The sequence below is a fragment of the Melopsittacus undulatus genome, chromosome 9 (genome assembly GCF_012275295.1).
Source record: "Melopsittacus undulatus isolate bMelUnd1 chromosome 9, bMelUnd1.mat.Z, whole genome shotgun sequence".
NCBI classification, from domain to species: domain Eukaryota; kingdom Metazoa; phylum Chordata; class Aves; order Psittaciformes; family Psittaculidae; genus Melopsittacus; species Melopsittacus undulatus.
Window position 1 is genome coordinate 42,841,354 of NC_047535.1, and position 27,125 is coordinate 42,868,478.

Genomic DNA, 27,125 nt, shown 5'->3' on the forward strand with positions numbered 1-27,125 from the left:
CTGAGAGGATAGTATTTATTCTTTGCCTCATTTTCAATTTATGCTAGCAAGCACTCAAGAATTATGAAATCTGAGTATGCATTTGCATATCTGGCTTTAGATTTTTTCCCATGTCTTTCAAACATCTAGATTTGCAGTCTATTAATGGCAAACACGTATCTTGTAAATTGCTTTTTATTTTTGGCTTTTTCACTTGATATGTAGGAACACACGTAATGAGCAGTGGTACTTGCCAGTGAAACCCCCAATTTTCCCATGAGTACCAAAATTATCACATTTAATTCCTCTTGTTTTCTCCATAGTGAATTTATCTTGAGTTACTACACTTGAATAATCTACGATGACACTACTGTAGCTTGAATGAGAGATAGGCAAGGCTTCTGTGTGAAGGAGTGATGAAAAAAAGAAGCTATGTGATGAATTGCCAACACAGTTGATACGATGATGGAGCAACTGTATTAGTGGCCACTGAATTTTACTAAGTCAATTTTAAGGACAGACACTGTGTTTACTAGCTGAAATATCAACACCTCCTCAGTTCTCTGATGCCTGGCTAACACTATTCAGATTGATGTGGAGATTTTTGAGATTGAAGCACTCAAGCAGAAATTGCTGTATACTGATGTCTTACATATGTTTGCCTAGTAATACACCTATTGATACCTTAACATGATATTCTCTCAAGGACTGATGTTTAAAATATACAGTTCATTACTTGAAATGCCTAGGCAATCTAAAATGTGTTTAAGGAAAAGGATGTGAGGCTTTTTAATATACTCTTTATTAATACATGAGCTTCTTAAAACTGTCCTTTACTACTGTTTGATAGTAACGTACATTTTCATCAAAGAAATCATTCATTATGCCTTTGCTTTTATAACAAGAAGTGTAAACTTGGAAATCTGTTTCTTGTTTTGAAAGTTAAACTTTATGTCCCCAATATACCCTTTGAAACATCTTAAAACATGTGAAGAAGATCAATCATTTAAGTAGCACAGTCTGTTCAGGATGAACTGCCTATTTGTGTGTGTCTAGTATCTACACAGCCATTGCATTAATGTTACTGGAAGTAACATATCAAGATAGAAAAGACTCTTATCCTTTAAATGGGCTTCCATAATCGAGTGCAAGAGTTGTTGCTTCCTTACTAGCTTTGCAATTGTACAAGACAACTTTCCTTCCTGTGCAAAAGCTAAAAGGTAGAAAATAACTATATGTTTGTTTTCTAACTGGATGAGAACTAAAAAAATATTATAATTCCCACAGAAACCTATGTCTAGAGAAGAAAATAATTGCAATAATAAAACAAAGCAGTCTACTGCTCATTCAGAATGATGATCAGGTGATTAAGAACTTCAACAATCTTCTGATTATGTCACTTTTTAGAATGCTTCTGGTTCAAGAATCTTAAAGGACAGCCTACTCAGAAGCAATATAAGGGAATATAAATGTACTTGAAACCAGCTGATGTGCAGCTAAAGATTATTTCTTAAATGCAAGCCCATATTTTGCAAATATATCTCACAAGAAAATCCCTTGGTTCAGGCACAAAATGCATTGCTAGTCCATAACAAAAAGTTGCAAAGTATGTTTGAAGCATTGTCCAAACTGTCACCAGAGTGCTGAGCAAGAATCTCTTAAAAATATCCTGTAAAAAATGAGTGATAGTTAAACAAACATTAGTACTCTTGAACTTTGAATATATGAGCTAATAAGCCAGTGGGAAACAACTACATTAGGTGATTGAAGTCATATTTGTTCCATTTCAGCTGCAGAAATAGAAGGTATGTTACTGCATCCAAACCATACTTTTCAGCAATGAATTTCAGCTTACAGGTCTGAGAGAAGTCAAATAATGTTTGACTGCTTTTTTCCCTTTGTAAATCAGTTGCAGATATTCAGCAAAGGATGTTAAAATTGTGAGGAAGTGTGATAGCGAGATCTTAGAAAATATATCTTTTTTGCCTTTGTCTGTTATGTGTTAAGGATAGCTGAATGCTGTTCTCTTAGCATCTCAACTCCGCTCACAGGTCATTTAAGGGAGACTCTTCAGTGAAACAAGTCAGCTTATCCCCAAAGGCATTGGTGTGCTGGATGCACAGTGCTCTCAGCCTTTAACTACGTAGCCAGAAATTTAACACATGATATTCAGCTGGAGAAAGAGGGATAGACATTTGGATGTTAGTATTAATATACAGCATAAATCACACTTAAAAGCCAGGGACTGCAGACAAAATATTTGAATTTGTGTGTTAATTACTAGAATCCAATTTTATGTTAAAATTTAACTTAGCTCCCTGTGTTGTAGGTAATGATTCAGACTAATTACTTTTTTATATTCTCTAGACATAAAAAGCTCTGAATCAGGTTTAGATTGCAAAGAGACAAGACTTAAATTACCAATACGTTAGAAACCTCAGAGAGAAAAGGGAATGATCAAATTCAGACATGCAAACAGAGCTATCAAGCCAAAGAATATATGTATTACAAGTTTGAATTAACATTGAAAGGCATGATCATATAATACAGTTATTTTCAAATTAACATCTTAACGCAAAGACTTCCACCTGAGGAGGATTTTAAACTACCTCACAGGGCAGTATCTTTCCCATGAAGTGAACTTGATTTACCCTGACAAGTTATCTAGTATCTCAGTCTTAACTGACTGCTGACCTGTACTGCAGTCAAAACATGGAACTAATTTCCTGGCATAGATCATTGCAATTACTCAAGAGAACATACTATTTCTCCTCAGAAATGTTAAATAAAATGGATAGAAACTGGATTAGGAGTAGGCTAAACTTTAGGTAGTGCTAATAACTCCTCTAGTTGAATAGCCACAGGAAGCAAACTTCCTTTTAAAAGCATCAGAGTTCCCAGACTGCTTCAGGATAACTGTTTAGTAGACAAATTCAGATTCACCTTGAGTATTGGGGTTTTGTTCATTGTTGCTACATAAACTAAAGTAACAATTTTATGTCATCAGTCTGAATGGTACAGGTTCTTATGCTTGCATTTCTCTGCATCCAGCATATGGGAAATATTAAATACATCCAATTATTGTATAATGTTTATGGTGTGTGTATATATATGTATATATATATAGATGGCTTAGGAGATATTGAAAGAAAAAGGGTATTTAGTACATATTACCACAGTGGATACTACTACTCTGCTCATTTTAATGCATTGTAGGTAAATATTTGAAAATAAACATAGTTCATCACATTAGTGAATTCCTTTCACTAGGTTTTTTAGCTCTTAGATTTAACAAACCAGATCAGGACATAGGCCTAATTAATTAGTTTGGGCAACAGTCTAAATAGGTAGAAGCACTAAGATTTTTTTAATCCTAAATGAATGTGCAGCAATCAGTGAAGGAATCAAACACTTCTATTTTGTTATACCTGGAATATAGTTTTTGTTAAACCTGGTAGAGTCCTCCCACGATCCAGTAGAAAACCTTTCCTGCATACTGTTGTGTAGAGGCAGTACTCTTCATTTTGCTATGGTAGTGTTCATCTCCTGTGGGATAGATAGCCACTGAAAAAGAGAATTTTTTGGCAGTCATACTTGACATCTAGGCTTTCCTTGGAACAATTATTTGACCTCTTCCCCCCGAGTTAATGACAGTAAGCTGATTAATTAAATGCCACCACTAACAACTAGCTGAAATAACATTAGATGCAAAATTAAATATCTGAATAAAAGTGAAAAATGACCTGCATTTAAACTTGTAATTGATATTGGGGAAAAAAATTTAAAGCCATCAGCTTTTGAAGTATAAATGCTTTATTTGAGTATTTAAAGTATATACTTCATTAGCTAACAATGGATAAAAATAACAGAAGGAAGAAATAGTGGTTTATTCCGATAGATCAAAATAAATTAATAAAACTGAAACAGCATCCTCTTTAATTTGATTGAATTTGGTTTAATTTGAGAGGGTCACTTATGTGTCCTTATGCAACTTTATAGCCCAGTTTACATGCAGAAGGTGGAAGCCAAATGTAGAGGTGATTAAGTAATTATGAGGCTCTCTAGGTACTGTAACAAGTTTTCACTTCTCCAAGGAATATATTTCTGTTTATGCCTACTTTAATGCCGTGGAATGCTGATTTTCCAGTTGTTGCTGTACAACAAAGATGAGCTTGGCCAACCAGGAGACTGTCGGGAAAACCTGCACTTTAATTGCAGAACCCAGATAACACGGAATATAAAATAACATACTTCTTGAAACCAATCTGGAGGTTCCTATGCTTCCAGCACAGCCTGTTTTAAATTAGCTTTGACTGAACTACACTTCAGCCAGGAATATCCCAGGACATAATCTTTGGAGCTAGAAGGCTTTGAAAAGCTGTATGGTACACTCTGAAATGAATAGAATAAATAGCCTATGATCTGAGGTTTTGTGAACCTACGTTGTATGCTTTGAAGAATGCAGGATTAGTAACATTTCACAAAATACTGATTTCTGAAGGATTTTTACTCCTGTCAAGAGGCTGAGCATGTTAGTCTTCATAATTTTAAAGATTATTAGGTAGATTATAAGTAACAGTAAATAAACCCACCAGTTACATGTTGATTAGAATGCTATTAAAAGAGAAAAGTAAAATTGAAACCTAAGGAAACTAAGAAATTTCAGAAATTAAGCAAGTTTGAAACATTGTGGAAAATAACTTGAAATAGATTCTGCAGAGTATCTGTAGTAGTACAAATGCAGAATTAGAGGTGTCACTGCATTGCTTTATCAATATCCCCAGTCAGAGCTTAGATTAATACAAAGAGCTTGCAACAGTGTTTGATAAAATAGTACCAAGTGTACAGAAAAGTAAGACCTTGATCTGCATGTGCAATATGCAATTGCACATGGGGATTTATTCACAGTTAACAGAGATAGGGATGAGACATTTTAATGATTGCTAATTGGCGTTTTAGATAGGAGTGTGCCATCTGCTGCTGTGTAATACTAATTGTTATGGTTGCTGTAAATTTGTCTTTCTCTGTTTCACTTCGGAGTCTTAGTCTCTGATCATCTATACTACATTGCAATGATAGCTGACTCCAACTACAGTGCAGCTAGTGAGATAATTAATTCCAAATGCCAGATGAAGCACTTCTTCACTTACCAAGTTTGTCCTATTGGCTCAAGATAATTCTTCGAGGCTTTGCAGGCACATACTCACACACATATATATGTCAATATAAAGAACCAAATACACAATGAGAACTATTTAGTCTGCACCAATTTAACTTGTATTAGAGTAACTTGTCTCCAGATCTGATAGCATCAAAAAGTGGCCCCCTATTACAAGGACTTTTGAACTGTTGCTCTCTCACTTATTGAAAGGGATAGGAAGAGCTTCTGAATTCAATTCAAAGTTATTTTTAAAGCTGCTCAAACATACTAATCTAATTTAACATCCGAATGAAAGGAGTGAAAATGCCAGAGCATATCCGAAAGTGGCATCTCAGGAGAGTAAGTGTTTTCAAACACTTATCTGAGTAGTACACATCTGCCGTTATGGTGTAATAGAATTAAGTGAATGAGAAGTACTTTGTCTGTCATATCATCCATCTCATGTCCTCTGGTTGATGTGATGGACAAACTAGTTAAAACTGAAATCCAAACAGTAAGACTAGATCTGGAAAAAGGCATGAAGAGAGGCAAGAAGGGTGGCACTTGAGGGCATCTTTGCAATAAGTGTTATGGGTGCTAAAAGCTTAATGGACTCAAAAAGAGGTGGGACAGATCCATTGAGAGCCATTAAACATGACACCTTCTCTGGGATAGTACATCCCTGAGACACAGAGCATGCATGTCTTGCAAGGCACTTTGCTGAGGAGCTGGGACATGATATCTCCTAGATTTCCTGGTGTTAACTTGAGCATAATTCAGGGTCTTTTATTGTTTATGTTCTAGTTGCAACTTCCAGTGCATCCGGAATTTATGTCTTTGTTAAGTCCTTATTCTGCACTTTGGGTAAGAAGTCAGCATTAATCCTTTCAACTGAGAACAGCTCATTTCTGAGGATGGAGATATTCCTGTGCCCATATGTTAACCAAGCTCTGCCTCAAGTTTCAGTCAGAAAGCAAATTGACTCTTTTAATCTGTCTTTGATTGAAAATTAAAGAAAACGCCACTTGACATGCATGAAATGAGCAGTGAAGCCTTCCAAAAAGAAGAGACTTCTTTTTATGTTTTCAACAATGATATTAATTCAAGAAATATTACTTCATTAAAGGGAATTACAGTGCATTACTTGAATTGAGTTGAATTGTCTCGAGAAGTAAATAGTAAAATTCTTGAGAGGAGGCAGTTTCAGGCTGTTGCTTTTAGGAATTCAATCTTAAATTGGTGCCAAGGTGTTCTACTAGATGAAGGGTTCCTGAATTTGGAATACTTCTGGATGAGTTCAGCATCCACCCAAACCAAGGCATTTCTTCTAGCACTGGTTAGCTGCAGTTCCTAATTTTTGTATCACAGGGCATTATTCCTGGATACATTTGGACTAAAGAATCTATGATAAAATCAAACTGCATGATTAAGAAGGAATTTTCCTATATAGCTATGCACTATAAAGTGGATCAAGGAAATGCAAATCACAGTTTCCAGTGCTAATATAGAGCCTTTATGACAGGTCATGGAAATTTCAGCTTTGCTCCTGAGTTACTAAGTTAGCACAATGCCTGGCTTCTTGCATATGTTCTCTCTGAGCAACAAGAATGCATCAAGTTGGATTGCAGTGATTTCCAGAGCTCTTTTTTTCCCATGGTAGAATTGTAAATATTATTTTTTCAGGTTTTTCAAAGACATTTATGGCAGGAAAATGCTGGCATCAACACTGGAGGAATTTATGCCTTCACTCTGAACTCTGGTGACTTGCAAACAACTGTTTACTAATGGATATAGTTCAGTTAGATGTAAAATGCATTCATATGTATTTGAAATTTGCTTTTAGGAGATATTGTTAGTAAAACATTTTGCCTGTGCCATATGAATAATTTCTGGGAAGCAAACTCAGTAACAAAATAACTGTGAATATGCATTTTAAAAAAAAGTCAATTTTATTCCTAAACCTAAGGCCAGATGCCCACAGTTGAAAATGTGCAAAGGGCAGTCAGTGTACACTGGGACAAAGCTAAACTGTGGTCTGGGCAGTAGGGTATTTTATTAAATACCCGAGTCTCTGTTTGTAAGAATTCTCAAATGCTGGGTACTTGCTCTGAAGGAAGGGGCATAGGATGATAAAAACCACAACTCCACAGTGTAGGCACTGTCCTTAGCGTAGGCACCTGCCATGCTAAGTATTGCTAAAAGTATTGCATAGGAGACTTTAAGTAGGTTACTGTGATGGCAGTGTTATGAAAGGCTTTGTTTTCCCTATGAATATGCTGTTGCAGAATGGGACTGTAAAAATTAGGGATGTTTTAAAATTGAAGGTAATAATCCCAGCCTTTCTAAATGACTATAACCCTTCTCCTTTTTAATTTCTCCAAAGTTATTTAAATTAAAAGAAAAAAATGCAGATCGAGCATATATATTTGAGGTTTCTTTGTTCCTAGTAAATCTCAAAAAAAATTAAGTTACTTTTCAGTATCTCAGTTCAATTACTAAAACATTTTAAAGGTGATACATAGAGTATTTTAAAGGATGCATGAAGTTGTGTAAAATAATCTTCTTTGGTTACTTGAGAAGTTTTATCAGCTAGTATAAAGTGACATTATTACAGATCACCATTGAAGAGTTGTGCCTATGGGCCTTACCCTGCAAAGACTTAATGCTTGTGCTTATAGCTAACTGTTCATAGGGCTACCTTGCAGAAACTAAGATTATAATGCATTTTTGAAAACAGAAAAAAGAAACATTTCCAAGAAGGAAACTTAACAAAATGCCTTTTAGCACCTGAATGCTACACACAGAACCAATTCCCTTGTGTTTTTTTGAATAGGCCTTTCTAGATTTCCATAAATATATTTAAGTCCATTGTCTGATGGGTATAACGAACTCACTAAGAAGAGGCAGTGGAGAACGTCTCCATAGAAAAGCTTATGCATCTATAAAGAGTGTATTTAACACTCAGTTACTTCCACCTTACTTAAAAAAAACCAAAACAAAACCAGTAACAGCTTTTTAAACTCAATTTAATCTTGTTCAGAAGTTTCTGGAGTATTTCCATGTTTCCACTGTGTTTCTAAAATTTTATTTCAGTTTTTCATTTTCCTAAAATTGTGTTTGTTTTTTATACAAATTCATTCTCATTTGTTTCTTTTTGAATCAATTTAAAATGTCTGATTGCATCCAACTGTAGTTATTTCAGGGAAATAAAAATTGAAATCCCACGTTACAGAAAAATAAGACTGCTTGTACTATTGAAATGCATATTACAGTTTCTTTTCTCAAAGGATCATTCATACAGCTAGGATATATAGAACTAAAAACCACTTTTCAACATAGTTTGTAAGTATAATTTTAAGTAGTGAGATCTGAAATTTAATTCATGTTCCAGGTGTTAAAGAACAGAACAGTAAGGTGCGTTTCTTTGTGTTAATTTTGATCTGAATGCTAGGTTCATTCAGTATTTTGTTTTAGAGTATGTATTAGAAATGCAAAGTGAATGTGGCCAGTGCCCTTCTGTCTTGTATTGTTCCTCTCCGAATACTGCAGGAATGCATAGAATGCTATCTTACCTGAATGATTACATTCTCTTTTTCTCTAACTCTTCGTTGCTATTACTATAGTGATCTACTCTATAAGATCATCTTATTTCTTGCAGATGAATGATGCTATGGGATTTGAATTGCCATGGGTGTATTTTGTCAGTCTCGTCATCTTTGGGTCATTTTTCGTACTAAATCTTGTTCTTGGTGTATTGAGCGGGTAAGCATACACCTTTTTCATCATGAAGGCAGAGTCCTGAATTCAGTTGCCATGAACACACAGGTTATCTTATGCAGGTGAAACTTCAGTTATGATGACATCTTTTAGTAAACCTCTATTTTTTCCTCCTCTGATTAGAACAGAAACAATTTTCTGTAGCTATCATATAAATAATATACAAATACCAAAACTGGACTTTAGACATATCAGTATATGTTTACGTCCATACTTGTGGCCTAATTATAATAATTCTTCTGGAATTATTTATTCTACGATTCTATGATTCTAAGGCATCACATCTGCAGATAATTTGGGTAAGTAAAGCAATTAAACAAATGTTCATTGATTATTTTATTTTTGAGACCTGAGTAAGCCTTAAACTTTGCCTTGAAACCTACGTGATCTGGCAGCTGCAAAAAGGACTCTGCTGTTTAATGAATGACTGAATCATAACTTATTTCCTTACATTTTACAGGTAAATGATGCAATAGGATGTGAATGGCCATGGATCTATTTTGTTAGTCTTATCATCCTTGGCTCATTTTTCGTACTTAACCTGGTACTTGGTGTACTTAGTGGGTAAGCAGTTGAGTTAACGTTGTGTATGCTACTGCTACTTGTAAGATGGCCTCTGCATTTACTCAAGCTTCTCAGTGATGGCTTTTTTGCATGCACTTAAGATTCTTATGTCATCCTACCAGTGTTTGCTCTTTTGACTGAACTGTGTGATTCTAGTGCCTGTATCTGTCTGATGTCACGTTCACCATGCTTGCCAAAAATATTCATTAAATGAGGCAGTAATTTCCTTATTCTGTAATGTTCCACCAGGGAGAAATATTTTTTAGCATCCCAAGAGGTGATACACATGTGCAAACATTCTCCCATGTAGTTACAGACAAGTTTACTTTTCTGACAGCCCAACTTTTGCTTTTGTTCAAATATCCATAAAGTAATTGAAATGGTTTTGATGTTTACCAGTCACATTGCATAATATTTTTAATGGGTGCTTCAACATCTGTCTTACAGAAAGAATAAGATGAGTTTACCTCGACACAGTATTTAGTGCCTCCTGAATTGTTGAGCTGTGTACTGCTGTGACAAGCTGCACCAGCAAGCTGATATTCTTATCAGTAATCAAGTATCAATTATACATTTGCCAGTGGGAGGTTGTCACAGTTTTTGTTGGTTTATGTATGCCAGACTCCAGCCAAGAACAGGTGTCAATGGTAGCTGTATAATGTGGTTTAAACCTTAGTTGATGGTAACAGTTGCAAAGTTTTCTTCTTACAAAGAAGGTAACCTTACCATGACAGGTTACAGCTCCACTGCTTTTGCCATATCCTGATTTCTAACAAACTTGAGAGTGGGGAATTTCAGTTTATGGCAAAGATATTTCCTGATAAATGAAAAAACCTGCTAGCATTTGAATACCTAAAAAAAAAAGCTATAATTGTAATTATTAGCTTTTATTTATGTACCATTGTTCTGGCAACCTTAGGCCAGTTTTGCCATCTTTGTTAACCAGCAGAGAAAGCCCTTGCATAGAAAGTAGCCTGACACTGTAGTTGCTGGTGTCATCAGGCTGCTGGTTGTGTGTGCAGCCCTATCCATGGCTTTGCCACAGTCCATAAGATTGGAGAGGAATACTAATGCATTATTAATAACTATGTTACAAGAGTGTTCTTAACTGATGAGTGATTTTACACTTTTTTTAAATCATAAGTCATTTATCTGTGATAGATTACTGTTACACACAGCAAACTAGGGAAAACACGCTCCTACCTTACCATCAGAATTGCTTCCCAAAGCAGATGTTTAGAAGCATAGAGGTAGTGCTAAAAACACACTGCTGATTTCTAAATTTAATTTCTTCCTTGCAAGACCTACCCTGTGAAGTCTGATGTATACAGTTGTATCAGCTCTGTTTTATCCAGGGACAAATATGTAAATTATTGCAAAACTGGTGCCTAGCTTTGATGTCACAGCCACACTGAACAAACAAAAGAGGGAGAAGGATAGATAAGTGAGGGTAGTTGCAGTGGAATTTAGTTCTTCTTTTGATACTGTTCCCTAACATTGCTGTGTGACTAGACTTCCCGTGGAAGTCATTAGAGGATTAGGTTTTTACAGTTCCTTTCCCTGGCCCTTAAGAAGGTCGCAAGCAGCAATTAGTTTTCTTCCTGTTGTGTGAAGGTTTCCTGGGGTAACAGTTAACTTAGATATTCCCCTTTTGTTTTTAAAAGTAAGTTGTGGGGAAAGTAATGCCAGATTTGGTGTTTTGTTGCACATGTTCGCTTTTTCTACTGAAGCCTTGGAAATTTAGAGAGACCCTCATAGCTGAGCTTTACATTTGACTTAGTACATTTAAAATACTTTATGAGGTTTGCAACATTATCATATGTATGATATTTGTTGGAATATGGAGTTATTCTTTAGTTCCTGCTACAATACAAGGAAGAGGTGCCCCCCTTGTCAGCAGTCAAGAAATCACCACTGATTTCTAGGCATTGCTTAATGTGTAGAGGTCTGATTCTCTTCAGAACCCTTGCTGGCTTGCCTTCGATTTCTACCAAATAGAAGTGACAGTGCTGAGTGTGATGTGAACTTTCCTTAAATCCCTAAAGTCATTAATTCCTAAAGTTATTTTCTGCCATAGTGCCATCTAACTGTAGTGCCACTTGAGTGTTCAGGGTGCTTGATAAATTGTTTGAATCCATGTTTGCCCTAAATTCACAGAAGAGCCTTCCTAACACTCCAACTTTTTTATTTCTATGCTGAAGAAAGTTATACCAGTGAACTGAGATATGTGATATATAAATATCACCAATGATTGACATTGAAAGTGGAAAGAGAAAGGAAAAGAGAGTGTGCCTAAAATATACCTATCATACCAAACTAATCTTTGGTATGTAAGTGAAGAAAATGTCCTGGCATACTTGTTCAAAACTCTGACAAGGGCCAGTGTGGATTACTGTTACACTGATTTTATTTTCATCATTAAATGTCATTTGTATATAAGTAATGAACATGTCCCACATACTTTGTATTTAGACCTCCATGTCAAAATTTCATGGGTAAAAATCATGTACAAGTAAAATCCTATGAATGTGTTTGTATTCTTTAGTAGACAGCTAATATTTTTCATTCTGAGGCAGGCATCGAGTATTTAATGTGCATTCTTTGGTTTTTATTAAGAGTTACTAGCTTGTACATTTTATGCTCTTCATAACATGAACCTTGGTTTATGATAAATCTATGAGAAAAAAGTTAAATTTTACTAAACCAATCGAACTTCAAGAATGCAAAAATTATGCCAACTGACTTGAAAAGCATGGCTTTGCATACAGATTTTGGAGGGGAATCTGAATGCCTAATACACCTTTTCTGTATGAAAGCGTTACTTCCTGTAATATCAAGTTATGCCATGCACATTTAAATCTGTCTGCTGTTTTGATCTGTTTGTGGTTTTAAAATAGTCATTCTCTTTGCACTCCTTTGTTACTCTGTGACCATCTGCCCCTTTGTATTTCTGTAATGCCTCTTGTGCACTGCATGTTTGATGTATTTAGATACTGTACAAATGAAAGAGAATGATGATTTGGGAGATGTTTTGTTTTACATCTAGCCATTTCTGAAGGTGAGTATTTCCTGATGATCCGTGTCAATTTTGCCTGCTGAAGGTGACATTCTTAAAAATAGAGTACATGTTTTCAATAGGAGATGTATAAAGTAATAGAAATAATAGGTATATGGAATCTGCATGTGGGAGACATTTTGATTTCTGCATGGGAGCTGACTGGGGAGATTTATTTCTAAGTATTCCCCTAAATAGCAAGGATGGAGAGAATTCATAGGCTTGAGGTAATTCAGCTTTTTATAAATACTTTTTTATCTGTACTAGACACTAGCATCATTCACATTATTCTCAAAGCGAATTCTCAGTTGAAAAACTATTGCAGTTTGCAGGAGTCTACAAGAAAAGGTGTTCTGGAAAAAGACTCTAGGTCAAGTTTTAGAAATGGTTCCAGATTCGGCTCAGGCCCTAGTGACATCTAAGAAATTATGGAGCTAGCTTTAAGAAAGACACCAGTAATGGTTCCAGCTCCAGCAGTGACCTATACAGATTGTCAGCCACAGAGATGCTCTCCAGTAATTGGCTCCAGCATCAGCACTGGAAAGGGACTGTGAGACAAACACCTCTATATCAGCTGTAGTAAAGGTTTCAGAAAGGAGCTTCAGAAAGGGTCATGGGAAAGGGCTCCAAAACGTGCTCTGAATCCATCTCCCAGAAATGGCTGGGCAATTGAACCTAGATTCAGCTCTGGAAAATAACTCTAGAAATGGCCCAAGTCCCACTTTGGGAATGGGTGCTAAAATTGGCTTAAGGTTCATTTCTGGTAAGTGCTTTAGAGATGGCTTTAGAGCCAACTATAGATGTGGCTCTAAAAAAGGCTCTAGTGATGACTCTTGGTCCAGCTTCAGCAGAGGGCTCTGAAGATGGCTTTAGCTCTGGCCTAGGAACAAACTTGGCAAACAGCTCCTCTCTAAACATATTAGAAAAAAAGCTCTGGATCCAGCTCTGGAAATGTGTTTGGAAGTGTGGTTCAAAACATCTGCTGTTTGGTAATTTCTTTTAGTGCAGTGAATTTCCTAGGAATCTAGAGGGATACCTAGAATTGTCAGCTGATCTTACACAGTAAGACAGTATTTTCTGATACTTTCAGTATTTAGAAATACAGAGCGAAATACTTGCAGATATATTAAGCTGCCATAGATGTATTCAGATTTTTTTGCAATGTCATTATCTTGAGCTGATTTGCACTTTGCTCATTCATATTACAAATTTAAAGCTGTATGAGGCTCTGAATAATTGTTTTAGTTTAGTTTTAGTTCCCATGGCAGGGAAATCATGACATGGTCACACTCTATTTTGATGGCTGTGTCTTTGAGCCAACAGCAGGGAGTGGGTACAGTCTGTTGGAGACCACAGAGCAACATTTTTTCCTTTGTAAAAATTCCTTTGGTATGATGCAAGGATTAGGCAGTGCATCTCTGAGGCAGTTTCACACTTGATGGAATGGCACAGAAGTTGCCACTGCAGAGCTGCCCAGCAGTTCTAGCTCTGTGGAGGGTGGTGGGCAGCTTCAGGAGCCTGCTTTTACCTGTAGCTTTAGCTGTGCACAGTTTGAGTTAACAGCATAAACTGCTCTTATGTTCTCCAAAGTCATGAAATACTAGACACAGAAAGCAGGACCTGGGGACAGGCCTCTTCCAAATATTCCAGAGTAAAAGACCAGAGTGTATCATGACTACTGGTGCAAGGAACAGTGAGCTGAAACCAGAAATTTAAGTTAGAAGTTGTAAAGTTAAGTTTATTAGAAAGTTAACAAATAAAACTAAACCTTAGGAAAGGAAATTGAGAGATACTCGTCCATTTAAAGGATTTTTTAAAGTGTATTGAAAATTGAAATAAATACACCAATAATTCAGCATGTATTAAACTGTTTTACTACAGGGAAAATAATAAATTACAAAAATTCATAACTTACTTATCAAGAGGCATAGCTTTTAATGATGTATGATAATGTATTCTTGAAGATAGTCCTTATCATTAAGGGATGATTTCTGCTGACGACATTTTCTCCTCAAGGCATTAGTATTTCTTTGGGTAGCCATGGGAACAAGTAAGACCTTTCAAACACACTTTAATATATCTGTGTAAGTTGAATTTATTGCCTTGCTAAAGGACACCAAAGCATAAGCTTTGCCATGTCCTTATATACATCCTCCTACATGGAAGTCTTGCAGGTTATTAAGAGAATGTAATTTTTTTTCATTTCCTTTTCCCCCACAGTATTATTTGCAATATATGTACATAATTCTAAAAGCTAAGGGTATATGTACTTATCCATGCTAGTCTCACAGCAGTATCCGTCAGTTAATGTCATATAAAATATGTTGGCATGGATAAGCTATACACCTAAGAACAGTTTTCTACAGTATATATGGAAAAAAACCATCAAAAAAGACTTTTGAATAATGAGGCACCAAATAGAAACCGGCAGGGAACTGTCATCCATAGTCTTTCAGCAAAAGGGAAATGAACTGGTTTTGGCAGTGTTCCTTTTCACAGCAGAGGGAAGGCTTAGTAAAAAAAAAACCAAAAAACAAAGTTATGGATAAAAATGTAACTCCCTCACATAAACAGAATATACATTTAAAATGAGGAGAAAAACTTGAGCTCTAGGTCTCAGCAGGTTATGAGCTAAAGGAGGTTCTTTTGATTGCTGCATGGCTGGTAAAAACAGAACTCAAACATAAATAGATACAAATCAAGGAAATACTATCTTTGATTTATCAATCACATACACTAATAATAGATAATCAGCAGATACTGCTGTCTACAGCAATAGCTCTTATCAACTGCTTTAGACAGAGACCGCTAAAGTCAATGGGAGTAGTACAGTACTCTTGAGTAAGAGCTTGAAAGGAACTGATTTCAGTTGTTTGAACTTACCACACACAGGTTTCTTATGGATTAGTCCTGTGAGAGGATTGCTGATGAGCTCCTGTCAGGTAACAAATCACATCAGTTTCAAAAACAGACAAAAATGCATTGATCACATGTCACACCGGTAGGGTGCACACCATGATGGCAGGGTGAACACACCGGTAGGTTGCACACCATGATGGCAGGGTGAACACACTCTGGGGTATGGTCCTATGCTCAATACTGCCAGTTCTTCCTTTAAACAATCTGGTCTGTCCTGAGCCAACCAGGTCTCTGCTCAGGACAGAAGGAGCACATGTTAATATGCAGATATAATAACAGACTGAAATATCAGATCTCAATTTTATTGCTCTGTCGGATTGATCTTTATCTTGCTGTTCCCACAGATGATCCTGTTGCATTCATGTGCACCCTGGCACAATAATGCTGTACAGGCCCTCTGCTACACAGAGGTTGTGCTGGAGTCTTTTAATATACATTTTGTCAGTTGCTAGTGAACTATATGGGAGTAAATGTGTAGGTAATATCATTTTGCATTCCCTCACCAAGAACCCAATGCTTCTTGATCAAGCAAAATTTCTGCTAGGACTTTTTTGTGCTGCGAAAATAATTCTCCAATGTTCAGCCTATGAGTTTTTATTTGTTCTAAAAGAAGGGGTAACACTGAGGTATACAAATCTCCAGTAATTAAAGATATGATGTTACTTAACCTTTTTTATGTCTCTACATCTGTTACACATTACACCCAGCTGTGAGCCGTTGTCCATGCTTATCTGTACGGCTTAATCAGTTTGAGTTCTCTGATTCTGCTAATTTATTGGTTGGTATGGTTACTGGAGTGCAAAACCCCTTCTGTGAGTCTGGTGTCCAGCACTGTACTTCTGTGACTACATTTTTGTTATTATGTGACTGTTCTCTGTGAATAAATGTGAGTCTGGGATGTCTGGGTGACAGTTCTACATATAGTACTAGCATAACACTTTCCACGTACCAGATCCTGTGTGCGGTAAGTTGCACACTGCAGCAGATGAATTCTCTCTCACTGTTTTTGCAGTGACACAAAAAGGTGGTAATATGGCCAATGAAGAATTAATGTCCTGGTTTATATTTAGATGTCTAAGGCAACTGTTTATTTCCTATCTTCAGTGCCTAATGATGCAGGGAAGATACAGGAAGTCATGTTTCTCCCCCCTTAAGAAGTGTCCAGCTTTTGGCATGGAAGAACTTTGAGCTGATGAAAGGCCAGTAGAGGTGTCTACTTAGTTATTATGTCCATGAGTTACAGAGAGAAGAGAGAGTATACCAGATAAATTGAAGAAAACTTGGATTTTTGGTTAATATGACTCTTCCTCAAGTTAAGGTGTGAGAACCAGAGAGCTGTAACTGAGTCCCAGCAGCACTCTGTTGCCAGCTCCATCCTCTTGCATCGAGCCATTCCCAGCTGATGCATGCCAGCAGGAGTTATTTCACTCTCTTGGAGAAAAAAGGCCTGGCATGAAAATGATTGCCTCAGTCTATGGAAGCAAGAACTCAAAACCTGCATTTTATATGCTTCTGCCTCAGCCATTGACGATGATGGTCTTATGCCTAAATGGAGAACTGAGATCATCTTTCTTCAAGGAGACAAGGAATTTTTGGGCAATAGACCTGAAACTTGCGTATCATATAGTAGCTTAGTTATCGCTAGACATAAGTTAGATTATGTAGGTAAGTCTCCATATAATACTTTATTTTGCAAGTGATGTCTCCTTTCTGCAGCAGGTGTAATTGAGTTATTTACACTGTGGCTGCAATTTGAAGCTTTACTTAGTTTACAGGATATTGTCATATACTGTGATTTTTATTCATACTTAACTAGATCCAAGTTAGTCTGGCTAAGGCTGGGTCATCTGATTTTGTTTGCATTTGCAGTGAAACAAAAACCTGAATCGTCTCCATCTAAGTAGCAATAGACTGTTTTGAAGAAAAGATATTTTTGAATGCAAACAGGTAATGAATTAAACAAGGTGTTGTTATACAAGTTGTGGAGGTCTCCATTATAATATTCCTCAGAAGCAGAGATTTGCAAAAAGCTCTTTCTAGCCCTGCTGGCCTGAAGTCCATATTTTGAAGCATATTATTCTTTACAATATGAGACGATAGTAAGCTTGCTTTTTCTAGGTATTGAAATTAGGACAAAGTATATTCACTGAGTCCTATGCTTTATGAAAATGACTTAAATCATTGTTATTTTCAAACTGACATTTTAAGGGAATATGCCTGATTTTCATTTCACAAATGCTGGTGTCAAATCGGAGTAGTTCCTCGTGATTTCTCAGTTTGCAGCTTGGGTGGAGACTGGCTTAAATCACATTTAGGGGAGAGACCCTTGCGAATGCTAGCATAGTCACAACAGCCCTTTGAATACAATTTTTGTCATTTTAGTTAATGAACTAGTCCCCCCTTCCCCAGTGTGTGCTTTCAAATGCCAGATCCAGGTCATTTTATCAAGCCAGAAAGAAATACGTATTTTGAAGTTTGCTCTTAGCACAGATATTTGTGTGGTGAAACATTTACAGAGCTTACGTCTTCTTACCACAACTAGTGTTCCACTTCCTAAGCCTATCAACTTCATAGGCTCCTGGGCTGGGTTCTGGGTTGATGACAGTTAGGGAGGCCAGTTCAGGCCATTAGTCTAACCATGTCCTACCTGTGCTGCTTACATAGCCAACAGCTTTTTCTTTCTGCCCTGCACCAAGCCATAGCCGTGAAATGCTGCACAAGCACCTGTCTTGTTCCTCTTTCCAGGTGATGGGCACATGTCTGCGTATCTTTTGTCTACATATTCAAATATCTTGTTGTCTAAATGTGTTTGTCAGAGCTTTAAAGAGGCAGTGTCTCTCCCTCAGCTCACCCCCATCACCTTTTTAAAGTAACTTCTTTCTTGTGGGAATAATAATACAAAAAAGCTTTTGTTCTGCTAACAAGAAACTCGTTACATTCCATTTCCTATTAATTCCACTTTCTTAGCCATGGTATTTCAGCAAAAGGAACACGTTCCTGTGTATGTCTGAGGGCCGTCACTTCATTGTGACTGTGATAGAAGAAAATACTATAGAGTCAGATTTCCACCTAAAGAAAATGCAGCCTTCTCAGGCTCTTACAGTCAGGTTTTACAAAGAAAAGTAAAGATTTTAAATATCATGGACCTTCCCCTACAGATAAATTGCAGCAGCATTTAACAAAACAATGTCTGACTTGCATGCTGGATTGAAGGTCATAGTTATCTGTGTATATAAAAACCTGTGTTTAGTTCTTTGCGTGCAGCCATTTTAATGTGGTCAAAGTTAGAGGGTGGTTCTGTCATGGGTGAATTGCTGTGGAAAGTATCAGCCTTGCCAGCTGTTGCATTCTTAAATAACCTTTCACTTCACTCCATGTAACAGCAGCTTTCATTTTACTTTAGCCCCACACATCACTTATCCTTCACCCTAATGAAAAACACCCAAAGGACTTAACTGAACAAACCATGAATAATTAGTAGAAGCCAGCAAAGCTTGTTACTTCTGATTTCCCACTATGCCATGCTAGCTCTCTTTTCAGAGATGCTGCCTATGGAATAAGAGTCACAAGTATGTTGCCTCAGTCAGATGTCAAGGACAGTCTCTTCTCTCCATGGGAAGCTTAAATCGTATTCCATAAACCAGACAAATTTTGCAGGCTTGTAACATCTGTTTCATGAGCATTTTTGTGACAATATAGCCTTTTGGAGGACCTCGTCCTTGGATGCTAGGTGAAGGGTAGCAAATGCAAAACAAGCGCTGCATTCTTCAGATCATTGCAGTGCCATCAGATGAAACAGGGTTATCTCCACGTGTCAAACTGAATTTTTGCTGAATGAAGTCCCTAGCTGTAAAAGGTGTAGTGCCTGCCTCTTAGCTTTTGCAACAGAAATCTTTTTAGCTTCTGCAACATAACATTGAAAATAAACCAACAAACAACCCAAAATCTGTATGATTACATGTAAAGAGCTTAACTTTTAGATTTACTAATGTCAAAGCAGAAATTTATTTATTAGAAGATGTTTGAAGCCTACAAATAATACAATAAAAATAAAAAAGCTTGGAGAGATTATATCTGCAATTCCCAATAAGTAATGTCTGTCACTGAACTGAAACACTATGTTGAAAAATTGAGAGACTGCTCTGTATTTTGTTAGCAGGGCAACATCATGTTGATAGCTGTGTTCAAGTGGTTAAGGCATTTTGCACATCTTCGGCTAATTTCCTAATATTTTTCCTCTTGAAAAAGGATACTATTGATTGTTTTAAGAAATTTCCCCTTGAGAGGGTGAAAATTCATGAAAAATAAAGGGTTGCACATTCATAGTAAATGAAATGATAGCCATTCTTTAGGTTAATTTCAGCCCTACTGCAAGATTAACAGGTTAATCACAACATGCTTGAATTTGAATACTGAATTGGTGCACAGTTAAAATACAGTTCCAAAAGGTGATTGCCTACCCCTAATCATACATACTGATACTTGGATAAATTGGACAATGTTCGATCCTTCTAGTGGAGTTACACATTTGGAGCTACGTAACACATCGTATCTCTACCAGTGTTGGTCACCATGTGAAGTGATCTGGTGCAAGAATTTACTTGATAATTGTGTTTCAATCATCATTATCATAAAGGAAATCATAGATTCATGGGGTAGTTCAGTTTGGAAGAGACCTCAGTAGGCCATTTTAGTCAACCTCTTTCTCCAAGAGCATGACTTAATTATTTTAATTATCATTCCATGATAATTTAAGCATTTTCCAGAATAATGAACTGGACAGACAGTAAAATACATTGTCTCACTGCCCCAGTCTGAGAGCAGAGTTCAATTTACATAAAAAGATATGTTTCTGATCTGCAAGAGCAGGGTTTCTAGGTTCTGTTACAGAAAGCATAAGGGTGAGACATCCAGATATCAAGCAGCACAGGTGTGTCTATGCATGAGATAAGAGAGAGCTTAGTAGAATTCTGTGAACCATGCACTGAAATAAGTATGTGCTGACATGGAAAATGAACTGTGGCTGGAAAAGGAAGTATTTTAGGAGTGGATGCTGGAATTTCACTAAATGTAATACTCAGTTTTCTGAAATGACTTCATTATTGCAAGTTAATTTCTCTTTGTAGCTATTGGGTAAAACTGGGTTTAAAATCTGTATAGATGCACAGATAACTAAATGGGAACAGGGGGCACACACACACTTGTATTCAGTTAAGTCATAAAATCTCTGAGAGTTTTGATGGGATGTGATAGGGATTTCTCATGACTTCTTTGCACCACTGTCTTGTTTTCAAAGAAGCTCTCAAATCTTCAGTGTAACTTACTCAGTTTATTGTCTGTGTCAGTTTGTTATTCTGCATTGTCAAGACCTAGATCAAAATGCTCAGGAGTTTGACAATCAGTATTTTTTCTGCTTTATCTGAATTTGATAGAGAATTTTCCAAGGAAAGAGAAAAAGCCAAGGCCCGAGGGGACTTTCAGAAGCTACGTGAAAAGCAGCAACTTGAAGAAGATCTGAAGGGATATTTAGACTGGATTACACAGGCAGAAGACATTGACCCTGAGAATGATGAAGAGGTTGATGAAGAAGGCAAGCGGAACAGTACGTGTTCATTACTCTCTACTACTTTTGTGTGGGACAGTGTGACTGCTTTTAAGGGTGTTACACTGGGGTGAATGCAGCCTGGCTAATGTCACTTTCTGATTGTCAGTTTGCAAAAGCATTGTTAGCAGAACAATCATGTCTGGTAATATGTTGAAACTTAGAGAAGATAATCCAGAATCTGCTGACAAAACTCTTCTCTGTGCTGTCAATGTGCAAATCATTGTCTGCACTCTGTCACTGCTGAGACTTAAAACCTTTGCTTTACTTGTGTTCTGTAAAAAGTTAGTGCTTACAAGCTACATGCCACTAAGTGTAATTGTCAATTCTTAGTGAGGAGGAATATGTGTTTACCTGTAGGTGCATGCAATATGAATAAAAATAATTATATAAAAAGCTTAAAAAATATGGTCAAGACATAACGTGGTGCTAATAGTAAAGGAGCTTTTTGGGGGTTTTGTTTTTTTTTGGTTGGTTGGGGTTTTTTTTTGTTTTGAGCTTTGAAGTAGAGAAGTTACATTCTCGATCTTTCTGATTTTCAAGAAGACTATTTAAAATCTGTTTTACTAGATGTATTAAAAGAGTGTGAAATAAATGAGATCCTATGGGATTTTGATCTGACACTAAGAAGTAGAATTACTGGTTACTTACAGTGTATTTATTTGACAGTAGTGTATAGTGTATTATGGGAAAGGTAATTTGTGCTGTAGTGGCCCTTTAGTGCTTTTGACCCGAGTCGTAACATAAAGGAACAAGCTAGTTTGATGATAACTGTGACAGCTGTAACAATCATAATTGATTTGTCTACTACAGAAATTTTGAGTAAAAGCACTATTTTAATGTTGGAGTTTAGCCTCTTCACAAAGTGTATGTAGTAGTGGTTAAAATTTGCATGAGAAATTTTAGTGATGTACGTAAATGAGTATATGGATTCAAGGTGTTGTTTGTGGTTTATGATTTAATACTAAATGTAAGATTAAAGCCTAAATTTCACTATATGTACTAATGCTATACAGCATTATGATATGACATTATTCATCTTACTAGTTGTTTTATTGTTCATCTGACACTCTAGAAAGTCATGGTATTTTTTCGTGGGAATACCATAAGTATGTGTAAGACAAAGCATCTATTAATGTTTTGTCAAAGGCAACTCAGAATATTGTTTTCTCTGTTGAATACATTAATACTGTTAATTTATCATTAACTGTTCTTTTAAACCACAGTACTTTTCAGAAGTAGTAAAAAGTGAAAATTAAGTGGTTTGATGAGGTATCTGTTTAAAAACTTATCTCTTTCTTGCATGTAGTTAAGTTACTTTTAAAAATGTATGGTTTTGAGTTTCAGAATTTTATTAGACCTTTAGCTCATGATAAAAGCAGGGTATGAATTTTTGTTGCTGACTGGAAGAAAACAAAGATTTTATGAGAGGCTGGAAGGCAACTTGTGGGTTGATGTTGATGCCAGCATCACCCAAAAAGGAATAATTTATGTCTATGTGAAAACTGTAGCACAGAGTTTTTATCTAGAGCAGAGCAAAAAAAGCCAAAGAATTTACTATGTGTTGTTGTTGCTACTGATATTGTATGGAAGGGTTTGAGTATCAGTATAAAATCCTAAGACTGAGAAAATAAAGGTTGCATATTTTATTGAGTAAATACCCTTTGTACAAGACTGCCATGCAGGATTGTAGGTGATGCTGAATTTGTACAGAGCATTGGGCAGCCGTCCTGTCAGCTCTGGTGCTGATGGACTTGTTTTGTAAGTCTGCAGGTCAAACCCCAGGAATTTATTGCATCCTGTTACAAACTGGATGTGTGTTAACATGTTGCAAAAGAACCATTTGCTCCAGAGTTCCTGAAAGAGCTTCTTAGTTATACAGTTCTTTCATAAATAAAAGAATACATGTTTATATTGTGTTTGAGAGAGCTTTGGGCTCTAAAATGTTAACTTAGACATAATTTTAGGGTAATTTGAGAGTTTGAGGAGACTCACAGGGTAAAACTAGGAGAAGGAATGTAATTGCAAGAGCTTTAAAACAATCCCAAGCATTTATTTTCAGGTATGCATATGTATTTGGAGTGGAAATTTCCAGCAAAGAGGCAATCTCCTAGCAATCTCCTAGCACTCTTCTGGGTTTGTGCACATGTGCTTAAATACGTAGCTTGGAATTTCATTTTATTATCAGCTGCAACAGGGTGTAAAGGAAGAGTTGCTGAATTACTCCACCTCCTTGCATTCCAGCCATACTCTGCTGCATATCACATGGCATGGGGAGGTAGGATGGGAAGCATCACAATGTGTCCATCCATTTATTCCATGAAAAGCTTTTGGGTTAGGAGCATAGTTGTAATAATGTGCTACCTGTTTTAGAATGAGGTGAAATTTAGCAAGTTATCACCAGGTTAATGATCTTGAGTAGTAACCCTGGGAAATGAGCATATTCGAGATACAGTGGTGATGTGTTTCTAGAAGTGTCTTTGAAGCATAATGCAGGGCTGGGTCCTAAGACAGGCAGGGTAACAATTTGCAGGCTTCTGGGCAGCTTTGTCCCTCCTTTGAGTACCTAAACCTCTGGATGATGAATATTGCTGATTTATTGTGATGGAAGATCACCATAATGCTCCTCAGCAATGTGGAAGAGCTCTGGGTTTAGGATACAGATCTCTCTATGACAGGAAAAGGTACATATTTCAAAGGCAGTTAAATCAGTGATTAGTAGGTTCTTACATAATACTTCAGAAGTGTAATTTAGGTTTCTGCAACACAAGCATTTTAACATTTCTAACCAGAGAAGCCATTAAGTCAAATTATCTGTATATGAACCCTCTGTATTAACAGATTTCTGTTGCTGACAGTGGGCAGGTATTCAGTGCTGTTGAATAATGGAATACCTTTTAACTACTAGAATTGTAAACATGCCTTTAGTAAAAGTGGTAGGTTTTTATAATGAAGCAATAACTAGTTACCCCCAGGTGAATGAAAAAACTTCCAGTGACTTCAAAGCATTGTGATTTTAACTCAAAATGCAAAAGTCAGCGAGAGGTGAGGGGCTGAGCTCTGAGCAGTTGTACTGCCGGTCATTTCAATTGGTTTTGCCTAACCTTGCCTGTATGTGTGGGCACTCTTTTATTTTTTGCGTTGCCACTGCTGCCATCTACTGTGTCCCTGCTGGGATTACATGTGTTTAACACGAAGGGGTTACACTGGCTGACTTAATGGAAGAAAAGAAGAAAAGCAGGCTTAGATGGTTTGGCCGTTCTTCCAATAAACATGGTAAAACGTGGTCGGATTTGCAGTTGAACTTTCTTTTGTGCTGATGCTGCATTTGATGTGTGAGGTTTTGAAAGCACACATCATACGCGTGTTCTACCACAAAGGCGTATGCATCTTTGGCATGTAGACTCTCGTGCATGCAGTCCTGCTGGTTTAAATGCATGTTTGAAATACACGGGTGTTGCTGCAGTGCTCTACCTTCCTAAAGCATAGGCTTTAATCTGTTTCAGTTTCCACTGATGTGTTTTTGTCTGTGACTCTTCTTCCTGAAGCATAGGTTTTCTTTTTTCAAAAATCTATTTTAAATTCACATGTGAAGTAATTAAAGTATTTTACATACTTTATTAACGGATTGTAGTATAAGCTTAGAACAATGTGATTATAATATCATTTATTTATAATACTTCTAATGTAGAATCTAACAAAACATAACAAACTTTTAATGTGTCCTTGTTGATGATGGTTTTGTTTCTGTAATTCTTTCCCACCCACAATGGAGATGGACAGGGGTTTTAGAGTACAATAGTTATTTTCAAATCTTGCAGTCTTGTAATACTGATAAACATATTGCTTTGACAAGTAGGAGGTCTACTTTTAATCCTACCTACAACAAAGTTATTGCAGCAACTGAATTCCTTGCTGTCCTAAGAGTCAGTATTATAGCTCAGACTAAAGCTGACAAATCTGATCCAGTTACTTTAGGGAAGGCAGAATATTAGCTCAGAAATTGCTAGGACCTGATGGACTCATTTTCTACAAATACTGAGTGTTCTTGAAACTGTTTGTGTAACTGTTACGTATATTGTTTAGTAGCTCATACAGCTTTATAGGCTGCAATCATTTTTCTGTAAAAATGGCTGAAAGTGGTTACAGTTTTACTTTGGATATGTGTTTCAACACAGCCTTTAAATGAGCAGGTTCAGATTCTGATGTCAGTCGTAAAGCAGCATGGAACTGGCTGAAAACTTGCTGTGGTCTGCTGCAAATGCTGTCTTGCTGCTAGTACCCAATGCTTCTGTTATGAAGACTGATAATTTTGCTCTCCTTCCACTGCTGTGCAACCATTCAACCTTATATTGAGCTTCATTGGGCTGTCTATAAAAAGGGAATGATTGTTGATAATATCAACGTTAAATCTGCACTAAGAGAGCAGATACCTCACCATAGTATCAAGCAGAACATCTTCCAGGCAGCCCCTCCTTAAAGTGGATTTACCCTGAGGAGCTTCACAGTCAGAAGCAATAGTATGATTTCCTTTTGATGTGTTTTCTGGGCATACATCAGACTCAGGAAAATTTGAGATGAATTTGCAATGATAATGTTGTCTCTTTGGGGATTTTGTTGTTCTGTTGTCCTCTTTGACTACCTCAAAGACTTGGTGTAAAGGACTGAGGAAATCCATGTGATGATTTGAGAAAGGAGTGTTTTGGAGCTTATGGAATTGGTTTGATGTTGCTAGCAGACAGAAGCCCAGCTGGCAACTAAGTACCATGCAGCTGCTTGCTCACTTCCCCCCCTCCCCCCCAGTGGGATGGGGAGGAGAACTTTAAAAAAGAAAGGTAAAACCCCATCAATTGAGATATGAACAATTTAATAATTGAAGTTAAAGTAAAATATAATAATAATACAATAACAGTAATAGGAAAGAGAGAGAGAGAGGAATAAACTCTACCCCTCAAGAAAAAAATCCTGCAAGTGATGGACAGTACAGTTGCTCACTACCTGCTGACTGATGCCCAGCCTGACCTGAGCAGCAACCAGTGCCTCCTGGCCAGCTCCCCAGTTTCTACACTGAGCATGATACGCTGCAGTATGGAATACCCCTTTGGCTAGTTTGGGTCAAGTGTCCTGTCTTTGCTTCCTCCCAGCTTCTTGTGCCCCTCCTCACTGACAGAGCATGAGAAACTGAAAAGTCCCCCACTTAAATAAGTACTCTGTACCAGCAGCTAAGGTATCAGTGTGTTATCAGTATTGTTCTTGAACTAAATCCAGAACACAACACTGTATCAACTACTAGGAAGAAAATTAACTCTATCCCATCCAAAACCAGGACCCTGTTTTGCGAGATTGATCTAAAATTCTACCAGTATAGTGCCTTTTTAAATAATTGTGAGGTTCTGTCCAGTAGCTGTTTGAATATTTGACTAGTTTGAATGTTTGATGTGCAGATCACTGCACTTGTGAACCTCTTCTCCTTCAGCATGTGTAACCAGAAGGCCACTCAAGGTACATCAGTGTGGAAATGAGATCAGCCTATGAATCAAAAAAGCATAGCAGAACTTGAACCAGATTAAAATTACCAATCATATACTTTTTAGAGAGAACATTTCCAACAGTAATACTTGCCACCACAATTCAGTAATTCAGGGTGGAATTTAGCCCACTTCTGAATTCTGCAGTGACACTAAATTGTCATATTATAGGATTATGGAATTTATTTCTTCCAGCTCCTGCTGGCTAGAATATACCAGTGCCGATGGACACTGACTTGCTCTAAGCTATACATTAGTTATGTCCTGGAGTGGTGTTTGAAATCCCTGCTGCAAAATCTGAAAACTGTTTAGAGTAAATAGTGAATATTATGAGAAAACCAATCTGTTTTCTTGTTCACAGAAATAAAATGTAGTAGTTGATGTATTTGACCTATTTTTTGTATATACTCAAAGTTTTAAGCAGCATGCTATATAGGTTGTTTATATTGCCTAATGTAAGTATTGTTTCATTTGAAACCAGTTACCATAATTTCAGAGAGCTGATGATCTTTCCAGAAGAATGGCAGTAAAATAAAAGGTGAACAAGGAATTGAGACAATT

General features: G+C 36.8%; 1 protein-coding gene across 1 annotated transcript in view; it reads left to right on the top strand.

The window, feature by feature from the left end:
- Nucleotides 1–27,125, top strand: part of CACNA1D (calcium voltage-gated channel subunit alpha1 D) — a 184,457-nt gene that overhangs the window by 75,774 nt on the left and 81,558 nt on the right. The window contains exons 8-10 of the mRNA XM_005145815.2: nucleotides 9,357–9,460; nucleotides 20,867–21,036; nucleotides 24,235–24,312. Coding sequence (XP_005145872.1) covers nucleotides 9,357–9,460; nucleotides 20,867–21,036; nucleotides 24,235–24,312 — 352 coding nt within the window. The remainder of the gene's footprint in view (nucleotides 1–9,356; nucleotides 9,461–20,866; nucleotides 21,037–24,234; nucleotides 24,313–27,125) is intronic.